Here is a 19,360-nt window from a genome sequence, read left to right as displayed (position 1 = left end):
GCAAGCTTTTAAGGCCCTTTAATCCTCCATTCCTTCATCTATCAGATGGACATAATCACATCTACCTGTTGGGTTGTTATAATGGTCAAATTACCTGTATATGGTGTGTGTAGTACCTAGAAGAATGTCAAGTACATGATGGGAGCTAAGTCAATGTGACTTTTCTCTCCTTCCTCCTATCTAGCATGTACCTTTTGATCCACTTCCAGATCTCTAAAGCTGTCTTCTAACATAGTAACTAATAACAGTGGAAACTAATCTTTATCACTAATGCACAATCCATCTGGGAGAAAGACATTTCTTCTTAAATCAGGACTAATCAACGGGGCCTGAAGACCCAGATCCATCCTACTACGAGCTTGTAGGAACAGATGGAAAATGGGCTGTGCAGATGGGAAAACTCCATTTTCCAACAGGAATTATTTATTTGTGAAGTTGGAACCACTTGGAATGAATATTTTGAATCAGGATGATGAAATATTGTAAGATTCAAAACAGGGCCATGAAATTAACTAATGTACTGCGACTCACAGCATCACTGTGAGGCAGGGAGTAGGAATAATAATGGGGCTTTTAAAAAATGGTCCAAACACATAAATTATTTACTTGTGTCTGCATCAGTGTCAATGACTCCCTGAAGCTGTTCTGCTGATAGCATTATCCCTCATGCCCTTCTCAAGAAAGGCTGTTCTCATTGCAAGGTCCCTTGGTTTTGTGATCAGGTCATTACAGAATGTGAACGTTATAAATACATAGCTGCCATTTGATGAGACCTGTGTAGTGTTAGGCACTGTATGTCATGTGCTTTTCATACCAGATATCTAGCCCTTTTGATGGTCCTGCAAGGTAGGTACTTAAAAACCTACTTTACAGATGAAGAAACTGAAATTTAATGATGTTAAGTGACATGACATGACCCAAGTCACTCAATAATATGGAAGAGGTTTTTCCTGCTTCTGTTCTTATGTGTCAGAGCTTTCCTCCAAATGACCCCCTGAGGAAGCAAAACACTCACCTGGTCTCATCCATCATACCCTGTACCCTCCATCTGGAGTCTTAGCTGGTCACCAAGGGTCTTCAGGATCTGATCCTACCTTCTCCAGCTTTGCCTCCTTCACTTTCACTGGGGCATGATGCTTCAAGTGCATGTAACCACAGTTTCCAGTTCCAAGAACAGAGGGTTCATATCTCAATAGAGGTGTGTGTGTGTGCGCGCGCACGCGCGCGTGGGCACATGCGTGCTCATTTGCTCAGTCGTGTCTAACTCTTTTGCAACATTGTGGACTATAGCTTGCCCAGCCTCTCTGTCCATGGGATTATCTCGGCAACAATACTGGAGTGGGTCGCCATTTCAGGGGCTTTGCTCGTTTTGTTTGGCCTACGTTGGAAAACTCATTCTTGCCACCCAAGTGCTCCACTTCTGTCCATATTTTGGCAATTGCTTCTCCTCTGCCAGAATTTGGCTCACTTATAAATTTTCTCAGAGGCCTTTCCTGATGACAGTGACACTCCTATCACTGGGGTGAGCTGAATGGCCCTCGTTTGTGATGGGGGACTCCTGGCTTTCCTTTCAGCCGGCACTTACACTCCACTGGACTTACAGTTCTAATGTCTGTCTTCACTGACAGATGATGAATCCTGCCTTACTCACCAGTGTATGCCTGGTACCCGACACAGCTCAAGTACGGTGGGGTGTTTGTTGAGCTGATGAGTAAATGAATGGATGGATGGATAAGAATGAGAAAAGTGAAAGTGAAAGTCGCTCAGTCGTGTCTGACTCTTTGCGACCCCATGGACTATGCGGTCCATAGAATTCTCCAGGCCAGAATACTGGAGTGGGTAACCTTTCCCTTCTCCAGGGGATCTTCCCAACCCAGGGATTGAACCCAGGTCTCCTGCATTGCAGGCAGATTCTTTACCAGCTGAGCCACAAGGGAAGCCCAAGAATAGTGGAGTGGGTAGCCTATCCCTTCTCCAGGGGATCTTTCCAACCCAAGAGTTGAACCAGGGTCTCCTGCATTGCAGGCGGATTCTTTACCAACTGAGATATGAGGGAAAAAAATAATATCCCTGCTAATTCATCCATGTAGTATGTCTGTGGTATTCATAATGGCCTTGGATCAACAAATAACTAAGTTACCCATAAAGGAGTAAGTCACCAATGCCTCATTTTCCTTCAGAGGGGCCTGAAGAAAATCATAGTATCACCTAAGTGCTGTTCTCTGAGTGGGAAGGATTGAGCTGGGAGACAGGTAGATGAGGGTGGACATGCATTTCCTGATCTGCTAAGCGCCAGGAAGAGAAGCTCCCAACAGACCAATTTCAGTCAAGAGTCAGTATTGGAAGGAAGGAAACCCAAGTTAGTAAGTAGTATCTGGGCATCTCTCAGATGCTTCATGACCCAACTATTCATAGAACAGGGAGGAACCATTCATCTTTCCCTTTACTGACAGGTCTCCATCCTTCTTGAAAGCTTCTGGAGGACAGAAAAATACCTACCTTATAGAGCAGTCTGCTTCAGTGTCCGCTGGTTCTGACTGCTGTGTGTCTCTTCTCTCAGGGTGAACCAAAATCCCCTTAATAACTTTCTTAATCTCTCATCCCACTCTTGGAACTGAAAGGAAGCAATACTTCTCCTGCCTGTCTTTCTGTTTCTTTGCTCTCTCTCCCACAAGGTGACTGTGCGGGTAGGTGGTGCCATGGTTGAGTAGGGAGTAGGAAGTATCCTTAACCAAGGGCAGTCCTGGTGGACGTAGTCTCAGCTTGAGATGCTTATTTGGGATGGGCTGTATACTCAGAGGTGTATACATATGGAGGTTAAAAGTGGAGAATGTAAGTCAGGGTTTGAGTTTTGGAAAGTTTTACACAGTGAGGGACATACATTTTCGATCTTACAGGATAAAAAGGCATTCGGCAATTTAAAGTAGGGACTTCCCTGGTGGTCTAGTAGTTAAGACTCTGCCTTCCAATGCAGGTGAGGGTTCAATACCTGGACAGGGAACTAAGATCCCACATGTCTGGCAGCCAAAGAAAACCAAAACATAAAACAGAGACAATTTTGTAACAACTTCAATGAAGACCTAAAAAGGAATTAAAAGTAAGTTTGAAAAGGATATTGCAGGAGTAGAAAATTGTATATGCAGAGGCAGGAAATCACTAACATGCACAATGTTTTTAGGAAGCAGCGAATGCTTCATGTTGCTGAAATAAAAATGGGGAACGAGTGGTAAATGAGACAGGAGAGATAGGCAGTGGTGAGACAGGAATGCAGTGAAATGTTTATTTCTAGCAATATTTTAGCCAAGCTATCGCTGGTCTTATTTGGTAGGTAATCAACAGCTGTGTAGTTAATATGCAGTTTTGTCACAATTTTTGTTTATTAGTATTTATTTGATAGCCTTTATAGGCCAGACCCTATTCAGGGCCCTGAAACATTGGCAGTGCAAGGTCTCAGATATAATATGTAGTTTATATGTATTTTCTGAATAAATGTAGCAGCTAGAACTTTACTTAGAATTTCTTGATGTCTTGCATAGAACACTAGTTCTAAGGAATCTTAAAATATTAATTGAAAATAAAAAGTTCTTTGGTCAAATGAGTTTAGATTAAATAAGGGTGAGATAATTTGTCTTGTTTTGCTTTGTTTCAGTTGCCTGTGCAGTAGGCATTTAGATTCACCAAGGGGGAAGAGAGATAACCTAGGGTGCTTTTTGAACTTACTTGAACACAAAATACCTGTTAGAGGAGTACTACTGGGTCTTAATGTTCCAGGAGACATAGCCTGATAAACTAAACACAGACCGATAGGTATCAGAAAGCAAGTAAAGAAGAAGAATGTTAATTTTTTTTTTTTTTTATTATTGAAGGGTAGTGGATTACATTATCGTGTTAGCTTCAGGTGTCAGCAAAGTGATTCACACACACACACACATATTTCAGATTATTTCCCATTATAGGTTTTTATGAAATACTGGATATAGTTCCCTGTGCAATCTAGTAAATCCTTGTTGCTTATCTATTATATGGATAGTAGTTTGTATCTGTTTAATCCTGGACTCCTAATTTATCCCTCCCCCTAATCCTTTCCCTTTTGGTAACCATAAGTTTATTTTCTATGTAAGTCCATTTCTGTTTTGGACATAGATTCATTTGTATTATTTTTTTAGATTTCACATATAAATGTGAAATTGTCTTTTTTCTGTCTGCCTTACTTCATTTAGTATGATATCTTTAGGTCCACTCTTGTTGCTGCAAATGGAAATATTTCATTCTTTTTTATGACTGAGTAGCAGTCCATCTTTTTTTCCCCACAAAAAAGCCCTCTTGTTTATTTGATTAAGCAAAAAGAAAATAAGTTGCATGCGAACTATTTTAAAATCATAAAGACACCAACATTATTTTAGTCTGCAGTAGCTGATACAGTATCCCTTTAATACCTTGCCTAGCTTCCTCTGTGAACCACAGTGATATATTCAGAAGCCTGTTAGCTAATAAGGGGTTCTTAGATACTTTTCCATTGGTTCTTCACCTGTTCATTGACTGTCACACCTGAGGCCTGGAATATCATTTAAAATTTACAATGAAAAGTCCAGAGGTGGGGAGGTCATCTTAAATCAGTAGCCTGTTGATGGACGCTTGGGTGGTTTTAATATCTTGACTGTTGTAGATAGTACTACTGTGAACATTGAAGGGCACGTATCTTTCTGAACTAGAATTTTCACCTTTTGGGGGATATGTGCCCAGGAGTGGGATTGCTGGATCATGTAGTAACTTTTTATTTTTTTAAGGACCCCCACCCCATACTATTTTTCTGTAGTGGCTGAATCAGTTTACATCCCTACCAACAGTGTAGGAGGGGACCCTTTTCACCATACCCTCTCCAGCATTTATTATTTGTAGACATTTTGATGATGACCATTCTGACCAGTGTGAGGTGATACCTCATTGTGATTTTGATTAAGAAGTAGAATGGTTTTAATCTTTAAGAGCATATGGTGGAAGGGCAAACTAGAGAAGGCCAGGTGTTTCTTAAATACTTTGCTGAGAAGGATCACATGTGACATCAGTTCACATTCCATGAGGTCATGCCTCAATGCCAGGCATGCTGGGAAATGTGATCTCTGCTGGACAGCTACCTTTTTTTTTTTTAACCTTCAAATCCCCGTTACAGAAGATGGAATAAAATTTTGGGTGGACAGCTAGCTATCTCTGCCATAGTGTCTGGGAAAGACTCTATGACTGAGTTAGACAAACCTCAGAATCTGAATGCAGAGTTCCAAGGACTACTGGGGATTATGTCCCCTTTTCTCTGACTGTCAAAAGTGTTGTTGTTCAGTCGCTCAGTTGTGTCTGACTCTTTGCTACCCCATGGACTGCAGCATGCCAGGTTTCTTTGTCCTTCACCATCTCCCAGAGCTTGCTCAAATAAAGGCGTATCAGCAAGCTTACCCAACTTTTGCCTTAATAACAAACAATCCCAAATTTGTAGTGTCTTAATTCCTTCTCCTCTTTCTCTCTTCTTCCCCCTTCTTCTCCCTGCCTCCTTTACCCTCCTATCCCCTCCCTCTTCTTCCTCTTCTTCTTTTCCTTCCTCTTTCCCCTCCTTTCCCTCCTCCTCTTCCTTCGGCCCCAAGGGAGGGTAGAAAAAGGATTGCAAGGGTAACCAATTTTAGAAGAACAAATTGGAGTTGTCTGGAGAGAAAAAGATGACAAGTAGTGAGATCCACATCCAAAGGTATTCAAACACAGGGAGGCTGAAGGAAATTCGTCTGGCTTTATGAGCATGCTGAGAAATAGCTCTGCTGCTTGGAATCTCCCAGGGATTGGTCTATTGATCAATATTTTGGAATTCTTGTGAGACAGAACCTCACAGAACTGTCAAAGATTGTGTGGGAGAGCGGGATTGGTATAAGGTGCCAATTGCACTCCACCAGATAAGTCTTTGTCAGAGCTCAATCTGCTTGTGAATTTGTCTGGAATCCATTCCCAGCAGCACCATCTGTTCGTGATTGTCCTACCATCTGACCATTTACCCTCTGTCAAGCCCCCTCCCCTGGGCACTCCCACCGCCAGTTAGAGCCCACCCATTGTTCGACCTGGATAGACTGAGTCTGAGGAGAGACCGGGCAGCACAGAGCGGGAGAGGGGGAGACCTTCCAACGCGCTGGTGCTCAGGGCCAGGATGTGCCTGGGAGCGCCCACCACGTCTGCACACAGAACTTGGGGGAGAGCGTGTGGCTGAGCCAGAGCCATATTGTGCCCCAGGCGGGCTGATGGCTCCACAAATAATATTGATGCCTTTTGTTTGGAAACTCTTTGTAGAGGCTTCCCATGTCCCAATGAGCCATGCTAAATGCTGGGCCTCCCCCAAGCTGCTCTGCCTTTTACACAGCCCCCTGGCCAACTGTGCAGGCAGATGAGGGGCCCTGAATGCTAATGAGGGGAACGGCTGGCATGCCAGAGGCACCGGCTTGGGAACACCGCACCCCCCCCCCCCGCCCCCGCCCAACCTTTGTTGCTAAGGAGCCTTGGAAATGGAGTTGAAAGGCTCTTATGAGAGGGGGATGGGGAGAAAACGGGGAGCAGAAAGGCAAGCATTTTTTTTTCCGAGTCACACAGTTCTCCAGTCAGCTCCAAAGCTGTCCAGTTTCTGGTCTCAATTAGAATATCAAACCCTGTTATTGTTTCTCTTAATGATCTTGGGAAATTCCTCTGAAGAGTCAGTGGATACGTAACAGACTCTTTGGATGGCATGATATGCCCAGCTGTGCTTCTGCTTGTGTGAACCTGTCATGTCCAGAGTCCTGGAAACACCCTTTATTCTTGTCCCAGAAGGTGGTGATGAGTTGGGGGAACTAGAAGAGGGCAAAAGGCTGCTGGGTTTTCCAGATGCTCATGTGGAGGTGCCATTCCATCCCAAGTGGCTCCGTGGTAAAGAATCTGCCTGCCATTGTGGGAGATATGGGTTTGATCCCTGAGTCAGGAAGATCACCTGGAGAAGTATATGGCAACCTACTCCAGTATTCTTGCTTGGGGAATCCCATGGATAGAGGAGCCTGGTAGGCTACAGTCCATGAGGTTGTAGAAAGTTGAACATGAATGAATGACTGAGCATGCATGCATGCCATTCTCCAGATGTGTTCCAGGTGCTGCTCTGTGCTGGAGACAAAGGCCAGGAAGACCTTGGCTCTAGCTTGGCATGTCTGCTAGACTTTCTGGGGAGCCAGGCCACTCACACTAAAGGGAATTCTGTGGGTTTGCTCTGTGACCTGTGGGGCACTGTTGGCCTTGAAGTTATGTTTTGCGTTCTGGCCCTGACTCAGTCACTCACTACCTTTTAGTCTTTAGGTAGGTCCTCAGTGTCTCATCTGTACAATAGGCATAGGAATGTCAACCTGGTTGGGTTACAGTGAGGAGTAAGGACAGACGAGAGAACGAAGAATAGAAAGTTGCAGGATATGGTCTCTCTTCTCTGGGACCACACAATCAGTGAGCCAAATGTTGACTTATCAGGTGTTAGTATTTGGAAAGGGCACATCATGGCATGGCCCACTGAATGGAGTAAAAGGGAACACTGTTTAAGAATAAAATAGAAAGCTGGTTCCCCATTATTGAGCACATCTGTGTGCCAAGTATATTGTCAGGCAATGTACACATACTATCCGATTCAATATGAATGGGGCCCTAGTGGATTGCTGAAGGTCACACATCTGGGAAAGTTTTCCCAGACAGTGAGATCCAGCCTCTCTTATGTCTTCAGTGCTCCTTCCATGTGTAGAGGCTGAGGTTTTTGGACAGTCAGGGCACGTGCAGTTGACATCAAGTCTCTCTGGGGTATCCTGGAGGTTAACCTATCCACCGCACACAGACACCCAGAAAGATCCTGCTAGAGAAAGTGGTCAAGATCACAGACACCAGACTCCCTCTGTATGTGTGCTGATTCTTCAGTTGTGTCTGACTCTTTGCGACCCCGTGGACTCTAGTCTGCCAGGCTCTCTGTCCATGGGATTTCCCAGGCAAGAATACTGGAGCGGGTTGTGATGCCCTCCTCCAGGGATCAAACTGGTGTCTCTTATTTCTCTTGTATTGGCAGGTGGGTTCTTTACCACTAGTGCCACTTGGGAAGCCCAGATTCCCAAGTTTATTAGAAGTTTATTTTTTATAAACCTTTTTTATAAGTTTATTAGAAGTTCACAATGACACAGTCACAGGGTGTATATGAAATACCTCTGATCTGAGAAAGAAAAGAAGAGAGAAGGGTAACAGATTTTCCGTAAGCAAACCATGGAGAAGTCCTAGCATAGAGGTCATTAAAAATATTCCGAAGCATAATGACCTCATGGCATTTTGCCGTTTGTGTCCAGTGTGGTTTGCTCCACAGCCTGGCCTCATTTAACCTCTGCCATCACTTAGTCACCTGGATATCTAAGCTGATTCTGTGACTTAGGTTGAATTTCTGTTTTCTAATGCTTACTCAGAGAAAATCTAATGAGTATTCACTTTTGCAAGTGCCAGTCTTGTAAAATCACCCCCGACACACACCTATCACACATACCCAGGGGCAGAGCAGTGGAGAATTCCAGTCAGGAAATGACCCAAGAGCAGCTGGCACTGGGCTCTGGAGGGCAGATGCATCTTAAAATTTGTTTGTGATGTAGCCATAGCCTTCCTGCTCTGTGTCACTTCACACAGACTATTCTTCAAACTTCCTGAGGGTCAGCAGCTAAGGGGATAGACTTAAGAAAGTTCCATCTCTACTACATGTCCAAATGGCATGGCTTTCAGCATTTAAAAAACTTCCCCCCAAAATACAATTATTGCCATTTTACACATGAAGGAACTGAAGCTCAGGGAGATTTTAGCATTTGCCAAGACTGCCACCTACTAAGTGCCAGAGCGGGATTTAGCTGGGTTTTTTTTTTTGTACTTTTTTTTTTCTTTTTTTTCATTTATTTTTATTAGTTGGACGCTAATTACTTTCTTTCCTGGGAAATACCATGGACAGAGGGGCCTGATGGGCTACAGTCCATTGGGTCACAGAGTCAGACAGGACTTAGTGATGAAACAACAACAGGGGTCTTCGATTTATTTTTTCCCTTGACCTAACTCCTTCATCCCGTCTCCCACACACAGAGATTTGAAAATCAGGATCCAGGTCCCTCAGCATTAATAATAGTACTAGGAATACTTCTTTCTCTGAAGTCCTAGATTTCCTTCAATGGACTCATGCCGCCTGTGTGTGCGATGTGACTGTAAATGTGTATTATGCAGGGGGTGCAAACTGGGGGAGGGGGAGAACTATGGGAACGAGTGGAAAGTTTTGCTTGATTTTGCTACCAGAGGAAACAAAGAAGTTACCTATTTCCAGAATCCTTTGTCCCAGAAGTCCCTCCTAAAAACTTGTATCCACTACTCTGCAGAAATATCCCTGGAGACAGTGTAACGCTGTCTAGTTTTGTACTAGAGAAAATATTAGACTTGTTCGGAAAACCTCACTTGAAATTCTGCTTCTGTTGCTTAGTATTAAGACAATTCATTGTTAATACTTTTATTTTTCTTATAATGTGGAAATCCTAGAATAGTGACTAGAGGGAAGATTGACTTATTCATCCAACAAAGACATATTCAGGTCTCTTATGTGACAGGCATATTTGGAAGTTGACAACATCTAGCATGTTTTTTACTATATGGAATTGCAGAGTTAGCAAAGACACTATTTGATCAGCAATATAGAAAAAAAAATCTTTGAATATTCATCATCAGCTTTATAAGATTAGAAGAGGATTTTAAGAAATTGGGCTTTTGCCACCTCAGAAGAGAAAAACCTGGTTTTCTCAGATCACTTGGAGCTGCTTATGAGCAAGCATCCTAGCCAGAAATCAAGTCCAAGTTCAAAGTGTCTACAATAGCTGCGCCGGCCTCAATTCTGACAGTGCCTCCACCACTGCACTCGGGCTGTGGAGAAACACGTGTCTGGGTAAAAAGGGAGATAAAGGGAACATCTGTTCTCACAATATGGGCTTGTTATCATAGCTCCTTTAAGTACCGAAGCGCTGGCTCCAAAAGCATATTTTCTCCAGCACGGAAACTCCGCAAGGCTTGGTCAATTTTCCGAGGGCTCAGGGACAGGTTGTAAATGAGATTGTAGTTGTGAATGAGGCGTCTGGCTCGTTCCTTCTCTAGGACTCCTATCATTAGGTCGGGTGAGTGAGAGGTTTTTAAAAGAGAATGGAGAAAACACAAAAGAGGAAAATGCATTAGTTTGAATGACTTCTAAGCAAAAATTAAATGCTAATATTTTAAAACTTTAAGCTTTAAAAAAAACATATGACATCCTAAAAAGATATTTACAGTTCTGACCATGTGTCATAGATGCTGAGAGGAATTTGACAGTGATCTGGGGGAGACGGGATGGGGTCCAATAAAATCCATAGGTAGACTCTAAAACAATTTTAGCTTGTTCTTTGTAGCCATAAAACTTTAAGAGACCAATTTTTTAAAATGGTGGGGTGCCTACTAAAAACAATTCCTAATTGCTCTGGTTTTATGTTTATCTTATTAAAATATCCAAACACATTCCTAAACATGCAGGATTTAAATAGCTCACTTTTATGCATTTCTGGAAATGTATTTACTGTGACTCCCTCCAGCTTGCTGTGTGATTACAGGTAAATCATCTAACTTCTTGCGGCTTAGAGTCTAAATCTGTGGAATAGAGATGGTGGTACTTATCATCACAGGATACACTCTAGTACCCATATGTTATATGTACCAATGCTGATGTGCTTTTCATGCTAAGGGTAAGCAGATTTTGATAGCTGCAGAGAGGAGTGTAAGTGTAGAACACGATAACAGCAAAAAATCAATAACTCATTGATAAGCCTTGATTTGTGAGCTTATAAATGTCAGATACTGTGCCTGGGAATAGAAAGGATATTGAGAAGGGGTTTGTTACCTTAGGAAGATCCCCAACCAGTCAGGATGGTAAGAGAAGCAGAAAATTTAGAGTGCAACAACAATATTGATTGATACTTATATACAGCATTCACCATGTTTCAGGCATCCCTTCAAACAACTTAACCAATATTGACTCACTTAATCCTTACAACAACTTATTTGCAAAGAGAGAGAAACTGAGGCATGGAGATGAGAATTCTCTCACCCAAGGTTGTGCTTAGTCCTTGCATTTAATCATCATACTGTATTATAGAATGAAGGGAAAAAGATTGTTTCAAGCAGGGCTCAGATCGTTTTCTAAATATTTTCCATGAATTGTGAACATCTACACTACAGGTGTCAAGCTTGTTAAATACCTTTTATAGAGGTAAAGGATATATCCCTTGCATATTGTTCTTCTAGTCTCCTGTATTTGCATAGGTTGTCATAATGATTGTGAAATTTTTTCTCATAGAATCCAGAGGGAGTGATCCCCTGTTCATTCTGTAGAAAGCCATGGCCAGTCAATCAGTGTTGGGCTCTAGTGGACACCTGTCATCTCTGTTTAAGCTCTGTTTTTGTTCCAACGTGCAACGATAGTTGAGTGTGATGTTTTCCTCTGAACTACTCTCTAATGAGTGTTTCTAACTGGACTAAAGACAGCTGGGGTCCTAATGTGATTTATTCCATCCAGTTTTATTCAGTCCTGTCCTGTCCCTTCCCATCCCATCCCATCCTATTCCATATCATCCTATCTCACCCCATCCCATCCTGTCCAGTTTGCTGTTTCTTTTCAGGTTTATTTGTGGTCTCTTTCTCCTATTAAAATGTTGGTCCTTTCCTCTGAAGAAATATCTTTGTTTGAGTTAGTCAGTTGCATCTTTGCAATTTTCCTGGATGGGGCAGCTGCTCTTGACCTGGTCTAGGTTGGACCCCTCAAGACATTTCCTCATACTCTACCTCTGGAAATATAAGTCCTGAGCTTTGGAGTATGTCTGACTGAGAAAGATACTTTAACATTTTGAGCCTCAGTTTCCTTGACTCTAAAATAGGAATAATTAAATTTGATGAAAATGAAGAAAAAATAGTAAGTGCTTACCACAGTGTTAGGACTATAAAGCACTCATTAGTGTAGATACTATGATAGAATGGTTATAATAGTTATATCATCAACATGATTTAAAACACATGGGAATATATTTTAACTAGAAGAAATTATTTGTGTATAAATTATATTTTAATTAAAAATTAGAATTAATGCTAAGAAACACATATAAGAATCGCCACTGGTGTTGTTGGGGGGCCTTTTCTTCTGTCTTCTAAGCTTTACCATTAGTAGAGGATTTGTAGTATCAGACAAAAGTCCATTGGCGGAAATTTATTTCTGTTTGATTTGCTGTCATTGGGGAATGCCCAAAACAACTGCATAAAATAACCTTTACAATTCATCAGTGTTGTTAAAGCCTGTCCCTATCCCACCAGAACCAAAATGAAAGCAGTAAGAACCTCTTTACTATCCACTTCATTTTATAGTTTGTAAAGAAATTTTAAATCTCCCTTTCCCAAACATGGGAGGTTTGTTTTATTGTTATCAGTTTTACTATTTTACAGATGAGGAAACAGACTTGGTGAATAAAAGTGACAGCAGTTTGTGAAGTCTGAACTTGAATCTGGTTAAAAACACACAAAGAAACAAAGCAACAAGCAAAATCTCATGCTCTTTCCAGTATGTCATGGGAGTCTGATACAGTGGGAAGTCAGTAGACCTGGGGTTAGAATTATGCCTCAGCTTCTCACTGGCTGATATTTTATCACTTTGAGTTTGGCTTTCTCCTCTCTAAATAAGAACATTAATCCTTTCAGCAAGTGGTTGATGTGAGGAATTAGTGATGCCATGTCCAGACCCATGCAGAGAATATCCTTGAGGGCTCTCTTTGCACTCTGCCTCTTTGAACTCTAAAATATTTTCTATTTAGCTTTTAGTTCACTGGGAAAATTCCAAATCCACCAGTCACTCAGACATTTATCCCAACCACCCATCTTTCTTTAGAAAGCACGACCAGCTATTCATAGTCATTCCTTATTCTTTCTCCTCAAGGATATTTTCTTGACAACCCCCATTAAAGAATAAGCACAGAGTAGGTTCCCAGAAATGCTAATTTAATGATGGATGTTCTGCCTTCACCCTGGATAAAGAACACCCTGCCCTACATATTTCCTTGCACATAATAAAGAACACTGATTCATCATTGGGCCGAGTAGGGATCATCTACTCAGTGTCTAGAGGAAGGCTGTGGTGGTCTGCTGAATACTGTGGCTAATAAACCAAGAAGATGACCTCAGTTAATCCTCTTTCCTCATTAAAGATAGTTATAGATGTTTCCAGATCTGGCTGACACATTCCTTGGCTATTGAAGAACTAATGAATTTCATAGAAACAGAGAAAACAGGCATAAATAGTGAAAAGGCCATGAGAAAGTCATTTTAAATCTGCCAGAATCTGCCCCAAAGTCAACAAAACTTCATTTTTCCCCAGAACAGTTTAGAAGTATGAGAAAGGTCCCAGTCTCTAGGGAGTCTCTTAGCAACTAAGTTTATGATCTGTCATCCATCATCAAAACTCAGCATTTGTTTCTTTAGAAACATCTTTTCTCTCTGCTTGAGTTTTGGTTTTGTTTGTAACCCCATTACCACTCTTGAAGTTTTGATACGTGTACCTAGACTCATGAATATTTCAGTAACCTTTTTGACCTCCTTTTTTCCAGTATCTTCCCTAAAAGATCCATTTCCGCTTTTACGGTGTTCTCCTCTGGTTGAAACTTGGTGAACACTGGGTAGAGAATTAAGCTCATTCCCAGCCCACAGGATTCACAACATGGTATCAGCTTCACCATCTGGTTCAACATGACCTTCAGTCCTATCTTTCTTACTCTCTTCCCCATCATACTCATTCTCCCCGTCTAACCTTTGCAGAAGATGGTTTCAAAGTCTTCTGTATCTCTCCTTCCAAGTTCAGCTCAAGTTCTTTTTTTTTTTCCATTTATTTTTATTAGTTGGAGGCTAATTACTTTACAACATTGCAGTGGTTTTTGTCATACATTGAAATGAATTAGCCATGGATTTACATGTATTCTCCATCCTGGTCCCCCCTCCCACCTCCCTCTCCACCCGATCCCTCTGGGTCTTCCCAGTGCACCAGGCCCGAGCACTTGTCTCATGCATCCAACCTGGGCTGGTGATCTGTTTCACCCTAGATAATATACATGTTTCGATGCTGTTCTCTTAAAACATCCCACCCTCGCCTTCTCCCACAGAGTCCACAAGTCTGTTCTATACATCTGAGTCTCTTTTTCTGTTTTGCATATAGGGTTATCGTTACCATCTTTCTAAATTCCATATATATGTGTTAGTATACTATAATGGTCTTTATCTTTCTGGCTTACTTCGCTCTGTATAATGGGCTCCAGTTTCATCCATCTCATTAGAACTGATTCGAATGAATTCTTTTTAGTGGCTGAGTAATATTCCATGGTGTATATGTACCACAGCTTCCTCATCCATTTGTCTTCAGCTCAAGTTCTTCTAGTGAGCCCTCTCTGAGTACCTGCCTACATTACACAGTGTGCTTTAAGAAAAAAAAAATCTCTTCTGTCTTTTCTTTGAATTCTTTAACTCTAGCTTGTGTCTTCAATCATAATGCTTTATTATAATCTGTCTTTAAAATTTTTGTTTTACTGACATTGAATTATTGCCAGCCTTTGTGCCTTACCTAAAATTTCCTTGATGAGACCATGGCTCATCCTTTCTGGTTTTCCTCTTGGTCTAGCCTCTAGTACAGTGCCAGGCTCATAACAGAAGTTTAATAAATGAGCTTCTAATTCAGCTAGATGAATTTTCCATCTACAATTTTCATTTCCCCCTCTCTTTGCTATAGTTATTAGAAGTCCTTGGGTATTGTATGATATTTATATTTTATGTGGCCTAGAATTCAAAGCAAGGTGAAACAAAAACATTACAGAGAATGAAAAGGTATTAGTATTGTTATATGATCACTTCTAGAAAGTACTAATGGCAAATAGATGGGGAAACAGTGGCTGACTTTATTTTTCTGGGCTCCAAAATCACTGCAGATGGTGATTGCAGCCATGAAATTAAAAGATGCTTACTCCTTGGAAGGAAAGTTATGACCAACCTAGATAGCATATTGAAAAGCAGAGACATTATTTTGTCACCAAAGATCCATCTAGTCAAGGCTTTGGTTTTTTCCAGTGGTCCTGTATGGATGTGAGAGTTGGACTATAAAGAAAGCTGAGTGTCGAAGAACTGATGCTTTTGAACTGTGGTGTTGGAGAAGACTCTTGAGAGTCCCTTGGACTGCAAGGAGATCCAACCAGTCCATCCTAAAGGAGATCAGTCCTGAATATTCACTGGAAGGACTGATGCTGAAGCTGAAATTCTATTACTTTGGCCACCTGATGCGAAGAGTTGACTCATTTGAAAAGACCCTGCTGCTTGGAAAGACTGAGGGCAGAAGGAGGAGGGGACGACAGAGGATGAGATGACTGGATGGCATCACCGACTCAATGGACATGGGTTTGGGTGGACTCCAGGAGTTGGTGATGGGCAGGGAGGCCTGGCATGCTGTAGTTCATTGGGTTGCAAAGAGTTGGACACGACTGAGTGACTGAACTGAACTGAGAAAGTACTAATGTGCACATTAACTCTTTTTTGAGATGTAATTGATATTAGTATATCACATTGTATAAGTTTAGGGTGTACAACATGATGATTGATACACATGTATATTACAAAATGTTTATTAAAATAAGATTAATTAACAAATCCTTTCCCTCCCATAGTTATCATTCTGTTGTCGTTGTTATGGTGAGTCCATTAAAGCTCTACTCTAATAGTATGTTTTCAACTACACAACACAATATTGTTAATGAGAGTCATCATGATGTATGTTAAATCCTTGAAATTTATCTTCTGACTGAAAGTTTGTACCCTTTGACCAATATTTCTCTGTTTTTCCTGGCAACCAGAACTACTTGTTCCATATTTTTAGACTCCATGTATAATGCTATCTCTTCGTGAACACAGTATGGAATTAAGTACAACAACTTCAGTGCATATGTTTTTGTATCTGCTCCCTCTTTTCCATTCCATGGGTCTCTGACTTATTTCTGAGTTTCATTCTTTCTCACTTAGACATTGCAATAATATCCTTTACTCTTTTTATGCTTTAAATTTCTCCTTCATTCTGCACATAGCCATTGAGGACCTTTAAGAAATACAACTTCAACATATCAATCCCTGCTTAGAAACTCAACACGCTACTCACTATCTTTGAATTAAATCCAAATTCCTTAGTCTGTTATCTAACACCTTCCTAGATCTGATCCCATCCTATAGTTTCACCTTTTTCATTTAATAGTCTTCTTAATGGCCCTTATATTCTATTCAAACCAAATTCCTTGTATTGAGCTTCATACATAATGCTTTGCTTGGCTAACTTGCACCTTTGCCAGAAAGGGCCCTCTATTTCATTCCTTTGTATATAAACGGTACTTTATCTTTAATAAGCAATTTCAAACTAATACAACCTTTCCTGATCACCTCACTATGAAGGAATTCTCCTCTCTCCAAATGCCGGCATAGCACTACCCTCTAATGGCATTTATTACCTTCTATTTTGGGTTTAGTTATTTATGAACATTCACTCATTTATTTGTTCCCTCAATAAAAAGGTCAAACAGAACTGTGCAATGTGCGGGATACAAAAGGAATGTAGTCTACTGGGCGGATAGTAGGAAGTCCCAAATAGAAAGATATAATATAGAAATATGATAGTGGATGTTAAAGAACTCTGAAAGGCTGATAAAGGTTGGCCTAGATATGTCTGGGGAAATCATGAAAGTCTCAGAGGAGTAGAGCGTGAGTTCCAACCTAAAAGATGTTTAGGCACTAATTAGCCAGGTGGACAAGGTGAGGAGCTGGCAGGGGGTGGGGTACTTAAGAGAGGCAGGTAGCTCAGGTGGAGGGCATAGGTTTAGAAAAGGCATAGTCACAGGAGAAATCAAGGCACATTTGAGGAAGGCAAATTAATCATTATGATGGGGAATATAAACTCCTGTTAAAGAGTTTAGAGGTCAGCCTGTTAGCAGGCATGCTGAAGATTTCAATCAGGGGAGTTACATGATTGGATTGTGGGTTAGACTCAGAGAAACTGTCAGCAACCTGGTAGGGGATTCATGTCTGATTTATCTGTTTTTCCTGATTGTGCTCAGCACAGTGCCAGGCACATGGTTTATGTACAAATTATATTTATTAGAAGTGAAAGAAAGGGAGGTGTCCACTTACAGACTGCAACACAAATAGAAAGGTATATGATTGCTTCTATGTCCTGGCTATTGTAAATAGTGCTGCAATGAATACTGGGGTGCATGCATCCTTTCAAATTATGATTTTCTTTGGTATATAACTATGAGCGGGATTGTAGGAACATATGGTAGCTCTATTTTCAGTTTTCTAAGGAACCTCCTTACTGTTTTCCATAGTGGCCAGTTTACATTCGCATCAGCTGTGTTGGACGGTCCCTTTTATCCATACCCTCTCCAGCATTTATTATTTGTAGATTTTTTTGACAATGATGGCCATCCACTGTAGTTTTGGCTTCAGTTCAGTTCAGTCGCTCAGTCATGTCTGACTCTTTGTGACCCCATGTATCTCAGCACGCCAGGCCTCCCTGTCCATCACCACCTCCTGGAGTCTACCCAAACTCATATGCATCGAGTCGGTGATGTCATCCAGCCATCTCATCCTCTGTCATCCTCTTCTCCTCCTGCCCCCAATCCCTCCCAGCATCAGGGTGTTTTCCAATGAGTCAACTCTTTGCATGAGGTGGCCAAAGTATTGGAATTTCAGCTTTAACATCAGTCCTTCCAATGAACACCCAGGACTGATCTCCTTTAGGATGGACTAGCTGCATCTCCTTGCAGTCCAAGGGACTCTCAAGAGTCTTCTCCAACACCACAGTTCAAACGCATCAATTCTTCAGCACTCAGCTTTCTTCATAGTCCAACTCACATCCACACATGACCACTGGAAAAACCATAACCTTGACTAGATGGACCTTTGTTGGCAAAGTAATGTCTCTGCTTTTTAATATGCTATCTAGGTTGGTCATAACTTTCCTTCCAAGGAGCAAGTGGCTTTTTATTTCATGACTGCAATCACCATCTGCAGTGATTTTGGAGCCCCCAAAAATAAAGTCTGACACTGTTTCCACTGTTTGCCCATCTATTTGCCATGAAGTAATGGGACAAGATGCCATGATCTTAGTTTTCTGAATGTTGAGCTTTAAGCCAGCTTTTTCACTCTGTTTCATCAAGAGGCTTTTTAGTTCCTCTTCACTTTCTGCCATAAGGGTGGTGTCATCTGCATATCTGAGGTTATTGATATTTCTCCCAGCAATCTTGATTCCAGTTTGTGCTTCTTCCAGCCCAACGTTTCTCATGATGTACTCTGCATATAAGTTAAATAAGCAGGGTGACAATATACACCTCGACGTACTCCTTTTCCTATTTGGAACCAGTCTGTTGTTCCATGTTCAGTTCGAACTGTTGTTTCCTGACCTGCATATAGGTTTCTCAAGTTTTGGCTTACATATCTCTAATAATTAGTGATGTTGAGGATCTTCCCATATGTTTTTTTGTCAACATATATGTCTTCTTTGGAGAAATGTCTATTTAGATCTTCCACTCATTTTTTGATTGGGTTGTTTTATTTCATATTGAGTTGCATGTGCTGTTTGTATATTCTGGAGATTAATCCCTTGCTAGTTGCTTTGTTTGCAAATATTTTCTCCCATTCTGAGGGTTGTCTTGAATGGATAAAGAAGATGTGGCACATATATACAATGGAATATTATTAAACCATAAAAAGAAATGAAATAATGCCATTTGCAGTGATATGGATCAACCTAGAGATTGCTATACAGCCAGAAGTAAGTCAGAAAGTGAAAGACAAATACTGTATAATATTGCTTATATGAATCTAGAATACAGAAAATTCTATATTCTAAATTTTATATGAATATAGAATCTAGAAAAATAATACAGATGAACTTATTTACAAAGCAAAAGTAGAGTCACAGGTATAGAAAACAAATTTATGACTACCAAGGGGAGAAGAGGGGGTGGGATAAATTGGAACATTGGGATTACCATATATGAAAGTGTGAAAGTGTTAGTTGCTCAGTTGTATCCAACTCTTTGTGACCCCATGAACTGTAGCTCACCAGGCTCTTTCAGTGGAATTCTCCAGGCAAGAATACTGGAGTGGGTAGTCATTCCCTTCTCCAGGGTATCTTCCTGACCCAGGGATTGAACCCAGGTTTTCTACATTGCAGGCAGAATCTTTA

General features: G+C 41.1%; 1 protein-coding gene and 1 long non-coding RNA gene across 7 annotated transcripts in view; one reads left to right on the top strand and one right to left on the bottom strand.

Annotated features, from left to right (window-relative positions):
• The window catches only part of LOC110126067 (uncharacterized), a 396,803-nt gene that overhangs the window by 40,323 nt on the left and 337,120 nt on the right, over window positions 1-19,360 (top strand). The gene's annotated exons all lie outside the window — the stretch shown is intronic.
• The window catches only part of C5H1orf87 (chromosome 5 C1orf87 homolog), a 107,891-nt gene continuing 98,053 nt past the window's right edge, over window positions 9,523-19,360 (bottom strand). For all 3 annotated transcript variants that reach the window (XM_070468080.1, XM_020875521.2, XM_020875522.2), the window contains exon 12: window positions 9,523-10,187. In XM_070468080.1, coding sequence (XP_070324181.1) covers window positions 10,027-10,187 — 161 coding nt within the window. In that variant the 3' untranslated portion in view covers window positions 9,523-10,026. The remainder of the gene's footprint in view (window positions 10,188-19,360) is intronic.

This window comes from Odocoileus virginianus, chromosome 5 (genome assembly GCF_023699985.2).
Source record: "Odocoileus virginianus isolate 20LAN1187 ecotype Illinois chromosome 5, Ovbor_1.2, whole genome shotgun sequence".
Classification (NCBI taxonomy): domain Eukaryota; kingdom Metazoa; phylum Chordata; class Mammalia; order Artiodactyla; family Cervidae; genus Odocoileus; species Odocoileus virginianus.
Note: the sequence above shows the minus strand (reverse complement) of the source record. Positions and strands in the feature narration are given on the sequence as shown.